Raw genomic sequence first — 13272 nt, forward strand, 5'->3', positions numbered from 1 at the left:
GGCGGAATACTCTGTCAGCTGAGACCTTAAACAGTTCCACAGGACCTGCAAGTCAGAGATGTTCCACCAGGCTTTTGGTTGAGGCCACTGGTGGTCCCCATTCCATCTGACTGGCCTCCCAATTACCAACTACACTGATTAAGAATTGATTGACACCCCCCCCCCCTCCTGTTCTTGTCTTCTCTCCCTTCCTTTTTGGATGTGATGGACGTAATAGCAGAGGGAGAGATATACTGCTGGTCCAACTAAGAGTGCTGTTTCGTCATCAAGATTATTATATATAGATTGTAGTTAGAATGATATATTTTTGTATTGATTTTAACCCTTGTAAACCACCCCAAGCCCGACTTGGGTTGGGAATGGATGGGATAAATTAGATAAATAAATAAAATGTGTCTCGTTATAAGTGTGTGAAAACCCTCAGGAGCATTTATGGTTTCTTCTTATTGCACATTTCCTATGTGATATATTGATGGCAATTATCTTAAACAATTTTATATGCAACATCCTTGCTAATATTCAGTCTTTACTTAGTAGACTGATGGCATATTTATCAGTAAGGATAAATGTTAAATGGTACAGTAGGGAAACTGAGGCTGCAGTTCTTAACATTTCTGACACGATTACTGTGTCTGTAATACAGAAATGTTAAGTGACTCTTTTCTTCTAAAAAAATTAGGTGGAAGCTTTTATTAAACTGTAAATTCTCAAAAACAGTTTTGAGGCCCACTGATATATAGAATTGTCAAGAATATATAACAGAAATCTGACATTTACCCATTGCTGACCTTTTGAAAGAAGTACAAGGGTTTTCACTGATGTTTTTGGGTAAGCAGCAGGGGAATTATTGGTGGGTGATTGGTGGGAGAACTGGATAATAGTTTCCTGAGGAGGGGGGGGGGTGTTAACATGTTATTAAGATTGTAAATTATGCTTTTATTGTTACAGATACCACTTACCAATATTTTAACCACTTGACACCACGGGGAAGACAGGGTAAAAAAAGGAACATAAATATATTGAAAATGGAAATTTATTTTAAATTTGGTTAGGAGACATATGATTAATTGGTGGACAGCTCTTCATGTAAGCAAAACAATTCAACAGTATCAAGTGATAAGTCCCAAGAAAGGATACAGTAAAAGGATATAACAGAATGTTCTGAGCAAACAGGAATAATGGATCTCCTAGCCATATATTTTACTATAAAAAAAGAATGAAAAAATAGGTTTTATCTATTTTCAGTTCAAAACAGACATATGATAAGTGTTTGGAAGAAACGGTATGTTTGAGTACATAACTCACAAATCCCTCAGCATGATGCCCACCTGTACTTCCCTGGGCACTTTTAAACCCTTAATTTTTTTTTGAGCTCACCTAAATATATATGATGATGCTTTAGCCTACCACACCACTGCTTCATCTAGTCTAGTGCCACCTAGTTCAACTGGCAATGGCTCTTACATTTTCAAACAGAGATCTCTCTCAATGTGGTCACTTCAAAACTTTTCAACTTGAAATTTTAGGGTTGAACTTGGGAACTGTCAACATGATCTGTCACTATGGATCTTCAGAAAGTGCAGGTGTGGGAGCACCAAATGAGAGATTACTTGCAAGTCTGTATAAAAAGTCTGTAAATGGAACATTTTGGGAGGTAACTGGAACGCAGTAATGAGTAGATTAAATTCATGCCTGTTGACACAATTAAAAAATGTTTCCAATTTCTTGTATTAGTAAACTTAAACTAGAAGCACAGTTTTTTAAAATTTCCCTCTACTGGCTAGAATCACTTGATAAGCTGGGAAAAAAATGCAAGAATGCAATATCAAGGCATACCATTTAATTCTAACACTATACTGTAGTACTAGGAAGGCCACTTATTTGACTGCAATCCCAAATGAGTACTACATAGATTCCATTTTATCCATACAACAAAGGTGGGAGCTTTATCAAGGCTAAAATTTCACCAATCTGTAATTTGGGTTCATGCCCTATTTTTCCTTCTCTACTAACAACACATGTTGACAAGAAGTTTAACCTTATTGAAAAGTTCTTGCCTTAGGGACTGGGTATTTAAGTTCTTCAAAGCAGATATAGATTGTGAACCAATATCTCAAAATCCTTGAGAATGCTCCACTTCCAGTCCTTCTTTCTCCACTGCCATCTTGAGTTTTGCCTAAGATACCAAAAACCCAAGGTAAGAAAAACTGCATAAACAGTCTCTGTTGTTTTGGAGGACATTTCTGTATTGTTGCAGAAAGTTAGTTTGACTCATGATTTCTCTTGGTAATGTAATTGTGACCTAAACCTTCATTCCCTAGGAAAGAGCTATAAACTGTTCAATCTCCTTTTAGAAACAGCTAAAATGAATCTGAATTAAAGCTCCAAGAATTATTGTATGTTACATGAAAGGCTCAGTTAACCTACCTTACTTTTGTATTACAACTTCTTAGATGAGAAACTCAAGCTGTGTGACTGATACACTTCAATCTCCAGTTGCCTCTCAAGTTCAGAGGTAAATTTGAAATGGAAGGGATATAACAAAGTATGCAGAACAACACTTTTCACAGGTATGAAGGAATGTATTTTGCTGTCAAAAGACTGGATCATTCTGCATTAAGTCCCCATCCCAATATTAGGTTGTTAGCATTTGAAACCTGAGGTAATGTTACCGGTAGGACTGAAGTTAAACGCAGAGTTGCATAGGCATATAAGGAAACAATATAGATGTGCCTACATATTAAAGTAACATCATATACATTCATAAACACCACCACTACTTTGGAAGATAACACGAGAGAGTATTCAGTATTAGTTTATGTCAGGAAATGTTTTCAGTTTTGGATTAAAATAGCCTTTTAAAGAAACAAACTTTTACAAGACATCTCTCAACTATGGTCAGCTGTTTCTTCATTTCTAGTTACAGAATCTGCCCTTGTTTAAAAAAAACCTTTCCAATTGTTTTACACTCTTGATTAAGCAAATCTGAGGAAATATTTTCATTTGTAATATCATGCTTTCTGATTAACAGTTAGGAAATATAAAACAACGCAACACACAAGCTACCCTAGTGTTTCTCTTTCTCCACTTCACCAGGATAATAATTTTAAGGATTTCTATCAACACTTCTTCGTGCACTATTGCTGTAAACATTTTATGTGCTAGCAAAAAATTTGATGCAAATATTTTTATATTTTGGTAATACTTCTTTAACTTCATATTAACTATGGTATTTGACATTTAGGAGTGTTAATCTTTCCAAAATACAAATCTTTCCCAGTGATTTAATTGTAGGTCTGTTTACAAAACATATCTCAACTTGAAAAGAACAACTTCCTTGGGGGTGATGTTATCAGTGTTTTCATACGGACTTGCCCCTTCTGATGTAAGAGAATCAGCATTAATATATACTTAGGCACATCAATGTGTAGTTCTATTTTCAAGACATCTTTGCTATTTTGTTTGTGAAAGGTCAGTTTGTATTACTATATTTTGTTTAGTTCACCATAAAAAAGATTTCTTCCTCCAAAAGAAGGAAACTGAACTGCAGGTCAATATGCTTTTATTGAAGATTTTCTCATTTCTCTATAAATGGGTGGTGGGGAGGGAACACATCTTTCTAAGTTTCTTAAACTCTTTCACAGGGATTTAAGCATCCTCTATAGAAATCCAAATCAATACTACATGATAACAATGAATACAATATCATTTTTGTAACATTAAGGCCAATGTAGCTTTATTACAGACCACAGGTGCACATTTTAAACAGCCATTTTAATCTGAAAAGGAGCAGTCTTATTAAAAAGAGTGGTTCACAAAGAACCATTACATCTCAATGGCAAAGTGGAACGAAAATATTTCTCTTTAGAGATAAATCCAGCTGACACAAGGTATACTACTTGAGATAATGTGAACCTTCAGAAATCAATCCTTCCTGAAAAATGGAGCTAAACACATCTTATTGAGTTTAAATACTACATGCAACTAAAATAGTCCACTGGAATATTGTTCTTACTGAAATTTAAGAAAACAATCTATAAATGTAACACATTAGATAAGCATGTCTTCTCTAAAAGAAAAATGTGACTTCCATGCAAAACAGAACCAATGACCTGATTGCAGAAGAATAATTTTAAAATGAAAGAACGATAGCCACTGTTTGCACGTTTGGTGGGTAAGGATACATGGGGGGATTCAACCACCACATTACTTTGTAATATATAAACAGAAAAGTGGAAACTATGATAGTCACAGCAATCTTTTAAAAATAAACTTTCAGTCCTTTCAGATTAATAATAGTACAGCAAATATACAATACAGTGATAGTACAACAATTCACATAAGCAATCTGAAAGACAATTGGATTACCTTCCCAGATTTATTAGCACTATTCATATTCTACAGTTTTTTAAAAAGTCCATGAATAAAAAAGGGAATGCTTTGGGGGGTGGGGGAGATCAATGAATTAAAGATCTCTTACAATCCTGCAGTATATCACTTTAAGATAGCTCAAAAGCATACCTCAGAGGGGGAAAAACAGTAAAAAATACAGGTGTGATCGTAAGCTACAAAAGCTAGTAAAAATTACAAATTTCATAATTTATGTAGGTTAAATTAGTCCCATATTAATTTGTTAAACTGAACATTGCCAAATGGAGACTGCCTCGATAACAGCTTTTTAATTTTAAGTATCAGTAGTGGTAAATTGGCCAATTTTTAATAGATTTCTGGAGATACAGTACATTATAGTACATCTTTTTTCCTATTTTGAGCAATACATGAAGCTGAAACAGTACCTGGAGTTTTGTGTTTTAACAAGCATCTACACAGTCACTGCTGTTTCCTTGGGAGCCCAGGCCTCAATAACTTGACCTACAACTTGAAAGACTCTAAACATCACTGAAATGCTTTATGGCTAGCTTCAACTATATAAAGCCCATGACACTTTTGATCAGCAGAAAAAAAAATTCAGCCTACTTTAAAGTATGTTATCTGCAGGCTTGCCTGATCCATTTTCAACTGAGTTTACACCAGTCACTTCAATAAAACATGTCATTATTTTTGTCACAATATCAATCTTTTCCCCAGGATTTCCAGTCACCAAATATGGATATATTTTAGTTCCAACATTTACCATTTAAAGAAAACATTATTTGCTCCCTAACTCTTTTATTGGTCTCCAACCCTCATTGACATTTTTTCTATAACCAAGTATGTGATATTCTGCAAGAATGAACCCCCATTTCATTAACCAAAGAAACAAAAAAAATCCAAAATATTAATCTAACTAGGAATCGTCCTTCCCCAACGATCAACGTATAAGTCTTATCGATCCTACTGTAAATTATTCAAGTCACCCAACTATCACAATCTTTTCTTCCCTTTTGCTCGTCTTCATTTGCATAATAGTCTTTTCTCTTCAATTTTTAAAACTACTCACAGTAGCCAGGACAAACACTGACGTTAAAACTGAAGTTATTGAGAACAAAGCACGGTTAATCATACCATGCAAGTCATTTACCACAGCAGCGGGGAGAGAGAGACAGTAACAAAGGAAAACGCTAATAGACCTGGTGCTGGAAACTGCTTCGCAAAACGAAAAGGGCACTTTTATTTCTCATCCACGCAATTTTTTCCACGCATCATGAGTAACATTTAGTTAAACAAAACAAAACAACACATGACAGCGTAACTTACAAGCAGATGGAAATCTGTAGCATTTAAAGGCGACAAGTAGGGACAGGAGAACCCTGCTCAAACCCTCCCCCTCTCTCCCCCCAGGCTCTGATAAGGAGAACCAGCAGGGGCCACTCGAGCCCGCCTCACCCAGCGGGGCCTGCGGTCCCCGGGGGCATTTTTGCCTCATTCGGCTCCTACTTCAGCTACATTGAAACTGAGCCACTTCCAGCGCCACCACCGCCACAGGCCTCCCTTCCCTCGGTGCCTTCTCCCCTCCCCCCTCCTCTCCGTGCGTCGTATCCCTCCGCCTAGGCCCGCCAGCCCATCACAGAGAAAGCGCCTTTCAGCCGAGCCGCCCGCCCACCAACCCACCCCGCCTCTGCTGCGCCGACATCTTCTCTGCTCGGCTTCTCAATCCATCACCAGCCGCCTTCTTTTCGCTTGTTTCTTCCCAGCCCAGTGCGGCTAGGAGGACCTCTCGAGGGGGAAAGGCCGAGGGGGGGAGCGACTTTGGTGGGGTGCGGGGGGGGGGGTCAGAGGATAGGGGGAAAGCAGCGAGGGGGTGTGCGCGCCCAGAAGGAGGGAGGGAGGGAGGGGGCCGGGACTCTTTGTTCCGGCGGAGGGATCGCGCTCGCTAACGCGGTGTCTGACTGGCTGGAGGTGGCGGCAGCAGCAGTGAGCAGCGGCGGCGGGTTTTGCTGCGAGTTGTTGTTTCCTCCTCCTGCCTCCCAGGGCTTGAATGGTGGAGCTCCGACTCTCGGTGCCGCTGGACAAACAGTGACAGCTCCCTCTCCAGCCGCCGACGGGGGAGCTCGGCCTCCACCAAGCCGGGCTCCTCCGCTCACCATGTCCGGGGACGGCGGTGGCGGCGGCAGGCACACGGCGGAACTGCGAGCGGGTAAGGGGGAGCCGGTTTTCCGCTTTCGAGGGCGCCTCGCCTCGTCGTTTCCCTCACGCCGCGTGTGTCTTTTTTCTTCCCGCAGAGCTCTATTTCCTCATCGCCCGCTTTCTCGAGGACGGACCCTGTCAGCAAGCTGCTCAGGTAAAGCGGGGCCTGCGGGTCGGGGGGGCGCTTCTTTCGGTCCGGCGGCGCCTTGCGCGGATCGCCTTTTCCCTCACCTCCCTCCTTTATTTTGTCGTTACTGCAGGTCCTGATCCGAGAAGTGGCCGAGAAGGAGGTAAGTGGTGCAGCAGCGCGTCCTCGCCCCGCGCCTTGGTCCGCCTCGCCTGCCTCCGCGCGGCTGCCGCGGCCTCGCCTCCTCCCCCATGGCGCGAGGGCGGGTGGGCCGCCTCTCTCCTGGGGAGTCTTCTGGGAGGGGGCTACCCTTAGTGACCGGGGACCCTCTCTCTTTCTCTCCCAGCTGCTGCCCAAGCGCACCGACTGGACGGGCAAGGAGCATCCCAGGAGCTACGAGAGCCTAGTAAGAGAAGCGGCCGGTCGGCGTGGTTGCGATGCGATGTGCTAGGGAAAGTTTGCGAGCAGCCCTTTAAAAATTGAATTTCCCGCATTTTTTTAAACAACCAAAAAAAAGGGGGGACCTGTTTTAAAACTCCCAAATTCTGCTATTGGGCGGGTGGGGTGTGTTCAGTTAGGCGATCTGGTGTGTTTCTCGGAAGTGGTTTATCTGGGGTCTTGGAGTTAGGGTAAATAATAATAATCCTACTAATGCGAGAGCCCTGGAGTCACTGTGCTAGAAATAAAGGTACGTCATGGATGTTGTGCAGGGAGAGCAGAAGGCAGGGAGGGGAGGAGCGAGCAGGGAGAGCTTGCAAGAGCCAGCCGGGCCTGCAGGAGATGGGGGCGCTCGATTCCACTCACTCCTGCTTCGCCTGCGCGCGCTCTCTCTGCGCCTCTCTCACAACACACTCACACAATAGGACTCAGCAGTTATCGAGCAACTGTGAGCCATCTAAATGCTCAAATCTGCAAGATTCTGGCGTTCTTTTTTTAAAAATGGGGACAGGCTTAAATAAAAGCTATTTAATAGTTTGCCGTAGTAACTACTGTGCACCTGTTTGACTTATACTGTTGAGTGTAAGTTTCAGAAGAGAATGCTAACCTAAATTGATGTCTGCCTGGCACTAGGAACTTTATAAAACAGTTTTGTTGCACAAATTCTCTGCATTCATATATCATATTAATAGAATATTTTTCCTGTGCCTTAAATATTGTTTTTGCTTGTCAGTTTTGTTAGATGCAGTGGTCTTCTGAAATTTTTTACTTCTACCTTGAAACTGTTTTTGCTTTAAAGCAGTTATTTCTCACACTTCTGATATTTGAAGCTCAGTATTTTCATTAATTAAAATCTGTGATGCACTTGGCAACTGCAGCTCTAAAGGTGTTACTTTTAGAGTGCTGTACAGAAATGAGAATGTCTCACTCTGAAAGTAGTCTGTGCTGGTGAATTACTGATCCAGCTATACTTTCTGCCGGAAGGGGAAGAGTCCCTAGATTCTTGTAGAGGATTTTGGACAGCTATCTCTGAACATAGTGTTAGCTATATTTTGACGAGGCAGGTTATGAATGATCTAGTGACACAATGTATAGATGGACCAGAGCTACTTGTCTTTAGTAGTGGCTGATAACAAGTCAGGAAGGCCTGAGCAGTGATTCATACATAGACACAGCAACCAGCTTGCTCCGTAAGCAGGACTTTTAAGGCTCATAGAAGCGTAATATATTTTCATGGTTAATTAGCAGTTTTCTTGTGGCATGCAGCTCAGGAATTCCTAGTCTAAATACCTGTGTACAACAGTTGTTCAGCTCGATAAAATGGAACTGACTAATGAAGGATTTCTTATATGCTTCATAGATAGTAAAAAGATTTCAATCTTGAAATGTATCCTTATGTTAAAGCATTTTAGCTTAAATCCTCATATGCTGTATATTATCAGTGCATTGTGTGATAATATCCTGGAAGGGGTAGTTCCATGTGCTAATAATGCTGTTCTTGCTTGACTTAAGTCATACAGCCTTAAAACAGTAGGATTGATGGGAGTTAAATTTTTTATACCATCTTAGCTTACAACGGAATAAAAAAAGACATCCACTCTTCTCAACCTGGAATCTTCATTTATTGATTTCCCACTCAAGTTATACCTTTTTGTATGTTATTGTTAGTGTTACAGGAGACAGATCATGGCTTGAGATCACCTGTTCACATGATGACTTCAATTCTTCCAATGAGAAACTGAAGTCATCAGTAACAGGAATATAGACGTCTGTTCAGAGTGCATTCCTTTACTGACTACAACTTTAAATACTTTCAAGATTTCACTGATTGGGAACACTTTTCAGAGAACACTGGGGAATGTACTTCCTGTTGATAAAATTGCATATGAATATCACAGAATATTAGTCTTTGTTAATGGAGTTTATTATTTGGGTGTATATATAATACTGCTGGTTAAAAAGAAATCTCACTCTCCATAGGAATTGGACACTCACAACTGAAGACCTACTAGCTTGAACAGCACTCACTAGCTATGGGGGTTGATAAACTTCATGTTTTTGATACCTGCGGTGCATGCAAAAGCTGTGGCTGTTAGGTACTTGGTGGGCCACGTACATATTAAATGATCTACACTTACCAGCTGTGTTGCAGGCAGGGCGTGGTCAAAACCAGTCTCGCAGGACAGAACAGGCGGCAGACAAGAGTGTTGTCAGAAGACAGTCCAATGGGTCAAGGCAGGCGAAGGCGTAGTCACGGGTCAGTTCAACAGGTCACGACACAGGAGATCTGGTAAACAGGCTGGGAATCAGTAGTAGACCAGGCAAATGGAGGCAACAGGAAACACACTTGTTGCACCCAGGTAGAAACAAGCTCACAGTAAGGTTTATATAGAGAGCCTTGTCCAAGGGGTTGGGATTCTGCAAGGAGTTAATCCTCATCAGATCCAAAGACTTCTGACTTCCCATATCTTGCTGCAATAGGAGCACTCTTCCTTTGCTTTCGCAGCAGCTGCCTCTGCCTACTGTGCACAGCTGGTTAATTACTGGGTTCCCTAAGAGGATCTGTAGGCTCTTCCACCTGTGCATCATCAGGCAGGGAAGGGCTGGGAGTTGGCTCTGGTCTTCCTCAGGAGCAGCCAACTCTGGCTGCCCCATGTTGTCAAGTTCTGCCTCAGAGTCCTTTGTATCCTGGTAAGTACCCGGGGGCTGGCTTATGACACCAGCACAGTTTGCTGGATTATCTTCTGATAATGCTCATGGTAGGAATCTGCTGAACATCCATGTGTCTATGTTCAGGTGTTGAACATCCATGCATTAATGTTAAGTATGATCAACATATTTTAATATATGACTTGCATGAAAATCACTGATATTAGTCTCAACTTTAGAGTTATATGCATTTAGATCCATTGAAGTCTATGGGCTTAGGATTGTACTGTTAGTGCCATACCTGTGTTATTTTTAAGAACTGATACATTCTTAGTCATGAGAACAGGGATCAGAAATCCTTTTGTGATGAGCTGTGAAGCTATAGGCTAGAATGCTGCAATGTGAACTGGCTAAAAGTCTAAATCCTGCTAATTGGTGGATTCTGTTCATTCTTTCTCCTGACTGTACCATCTTTTAGTATTTTATTACAACTTACATTTCTGAACCTTACTGTTAACACATTTCTTTTCCTAAATGTATAAGTTTGGGGCTATATGAATGGAACAAGTGTCTGTACAGTTTCTCTTCCAAGAATAAATAGGTTAAAGTGGGTTGTTGCTTTGAAGGCAACCTATGTAAGTGATTGATATTTCATTGGTGTTGGGTGATTTAGGGTTTAACTTGTTCTTGGTGATTTAACCTTATAAATCCTGCAAATCCATTTCTAGCCTCCCCCCATTATTGCCAGCCTGGCTGTTTACATAATAATTTATTTCTGTCACATCAATAACCTGAAAGCAGAAAACAACTAGCTCTTAGACACACAGAAGTTTCCCTGCTTAGTTTCATGAAGGAGATTCTTGTTCATTGCAGGAAGCCTAGCAATGACTATTTGTAGTCCTGAATTAGTCAACATGCTAAAAGCAAAATTAGAATTCTCTTTCTCAGTCAGCACAGCTCTTTTCCTATTGAACTAGTCCACAATGTCTGTTATCAATATATTTACCATAGTACCTGTTTAACTTCCAGGAGACTGGGACTATAACATGTCCTTCTTTTGGGGGCAACTGAATGGGTTCATGACCTGGAACTGTGGACCTTAGTCTGTGGAATCAGAGAAACATAAAGCCTAAGTTCCTATTTTCTTGTTAAAGAACGGGGACAGGTTTAGATGTCATTGAACACTATTATTATTATTATTACTGTTATGTTTGATATGCCAGTTCTTTATCTGGTTGTTGGCCTTTCGTTATAGTTTGAGCCTCACCCAGAGGCCTAGGAAGTTGTAATGTATTGGTCCCAGCAGGGCTGCCTTCTGAATCTGACAGATGTTAATTTTGACGATTTGAAGATGTTTCAAGTGCTTCCCTAGTGGAATGGCGGCCAGAGTGTCGATTACCACTGGGACGACCTCAGCTGGTTTGTGCCTTAGTCGCTGAAGCTCTATTTTCAAATCGTGGTATTTTTATTATTATTATTAGTATTAGTATTCAGTTACACTCCCACCTTTCCATTGGGGGATCCTAAGTAGCATACATTGTTCTTTTCTCCTCCACTTTATCTTCATAACCATATGAGGTAAGTTACACTGAGAATATTATGGATTGGAGGTCACCCAATGAGCTTTTGTGGCTAAGTGGATCCCCCAGACCTTAGTCCCTTGCACTAGTCACTATGATGGCTCTTAGTAGCTGTCACAGAGTGAGATGAACTAGACATCGGATACAGTTTAGCTGTTAATATGACTAAGCCCTTGCCTGCTTGATTGCTTTAATCAACATTCCATAATTTCTTGTGCCTTTTACTTAATAGTATGTAAATGTTAGGCTCTCTAGTATTTGCCTTTATTATGGCACAGTGGACAGCTGTTGTAGATTCCTACCTGCTGAATATAGTGTGTTACAGTGTATGGCATTAATTGGATGCATGATAATGAGCCATGTTGCCTAACGAAAGCAGTGGAAATGTTCCTGTTGTACCTTCTTGGGCCTTCTATTTGGTGATGTTCTCTGCAGTGAGCCTTTGGAATGTTTTGCATTGTAGGTGTTTTCTGATGTGCTTCCTGTTCTAGCCATTTCAGCAGTTACCTGCAGAGGTGCAGTTGATGGGAGAGGGTGTGGTGGGCCTACTTAATATTTTCATTGGAGCTTTCTTCTCATGCTTTTTGTCTTGGAGCCCATTTTAAGTCAGTTATTCTGGTTATTCTTCTGATATTACAGAGTTTAGTACCTTAACAGGCACAAAGTGGGGGAATATAGCACTGTCAGTTAATTATTTTTATCACGAATTTATTTTTCACCTAATGGCGTTTGCCTTGGTTTTTGTGGTGATAGTTTCATTTTCACAGTAGAATGAGAACCCACTTTTCTGCTCTCATATATGTATTTAGTGTATGTGTGTCTCATATTCATGGTAGTGTCACCTTGTGTTGGATGTAGTGTTTTGATAAAAATAAAATAGCATATGTTTTCATAGCACAAGAATTATGAAATATGAGTGATTCTGCTGGGTTTGAAATTCAGAACTGATAAGACATTAAAAAGATGTATGTAATGATGAATGATTGTAACTTGCTTGTAACACTGTGCCTGACTCAAGTGTGCTGTGATGTCCACAAATGGGTCCTACATATGTGATGATCTTGGCGTCCTTCAGTTGTGGGGGGAAACAGAGGACAGCTCCTTATGCACATCTTGTTTGAGCTGTCTCTTCTTTGAAGTGAGTCAGTGGACATTATCTGTTGTGAAGGTTCACCATGCCAAGCATTGCATATCATGTCAATCCAATGCAGAGTTCTCCAAAGTTTGGTTTATGTGAATGTGTATGCTGTTTGCATTTAAATATGTATTTATGCATATTTCATACACATTCATTGTTCCCATAATGATGATATGTTGTTTGTCGTCTTTTCCTTTAAAATTTTCTGGGACAAACCAGTGGAAAATGGACAAAAGAAAACAGTCCATTTTGTGGTGTGAACACCTTTGACGACACCTTGGCAAATTCCAGTTAGTGATTACAGAGCATCCATAGTACTTCATTTTGAGTCTCAGTGGAAAAGGCAGGCTATAAATGAATATATAAATAAAGTTTGAAAGTTCTGTTTGCTTTTAATGGTTTGCATTGTTAAAGCATCATATTGCATATTGGAATTCCTGTTGCTGACAAAAATGTTCAAAAATAATGCGTGTTTAGTTCTGTAAACAGGAAAGGTACATCCAACTGATAAATTAGTTGTATAGGTACTTTCATTGATTCAGTGAAATAAAAATAATTCAAAGTAAATTTTTAGATGAAGTGTTCTCAAAATAATCTTGTTGCATAATAGAGAGAATCTGCACTGTGGTGATAGGTGAGAAGTTAATAGTAGTCTTGGAAATGGTTTACACAATTTTGCTAGTGATGTCCAGGTTATTTTTTGTACTGGTTTGGATCAAATATTTGTGAAATGAATTTCATTGAGGAAATTAACGCCTGATGATGCTTTAAGA

At 40.3% G+C, this 13272-nt stretch overlaps 1 protein-coding gene and 1 long non-coding RNA gene across 2 annotated transcripts in view; one reads left to right on the forward strand and one right to left on the reverse strand.

Annotated features, from left to right (window-relative positions):
* Nucleotides 1-1017: 1017 nt before the first annotated feature.
* LOC125432155 lies at nucleotides 1018-5976 on the reverse strand. Its single transcript, XR_007244410.1, has 2 exons — nucleotides 5698-5976; nucleotides 1018-2176 (listed from the first exon to the last, which is right to left on the reverse strand). It is a non-coding gene; the product is annotated as an uncharacterized LOC125432155 (long non-coding RNA).
* A 407-nt stretch (nucleotides 5977-6383) lies between these two features.
* The window catches only part of LOC125437805 (pleckstrin homology domain interacting protein), a 93232-nt gene continuing 86343 nt past the window's right edge, over nucleotides 6384-13272 (forward strand). The window contains exons 1-4 of the mRNA XM_048505808.1: nucleotides 6384-6577; nucleotides 6663-6721; nucleotides 6828-6857; nucleotides 7041-7125. Coding sequence (XP_048361765.1) covers nucleotides 6526-6577; nucleotides 6663-6721; nucleotides 6828-6857; nucleotides 7041-7125 — 226 coding nt within the window. The 5' untranslated portion in view covers nucleotides 6384-6525. The remainder of the gene's footprint in view (nucleotides 6578-6662; nucleotides 6722-6827; nucleotides 6858-7040; nucleotides 7126-13272) is intronic.

This window comes from Sphaerodactylus townsendi, linkage group LG01, assembly GCF_021028975.2.
Source record: "Sphaerodactylus townsendi isolate TG3544 linkage group LG01, MPM_Stown_v2.3, whole genome shotgun sequence".
NCBI lineage: Eukaryota > Metazoa > Chordata > Lepidosauria > Squamata > Sphaerodactylidae > Sphaerodactylus > Sphaerodactylus townsendi.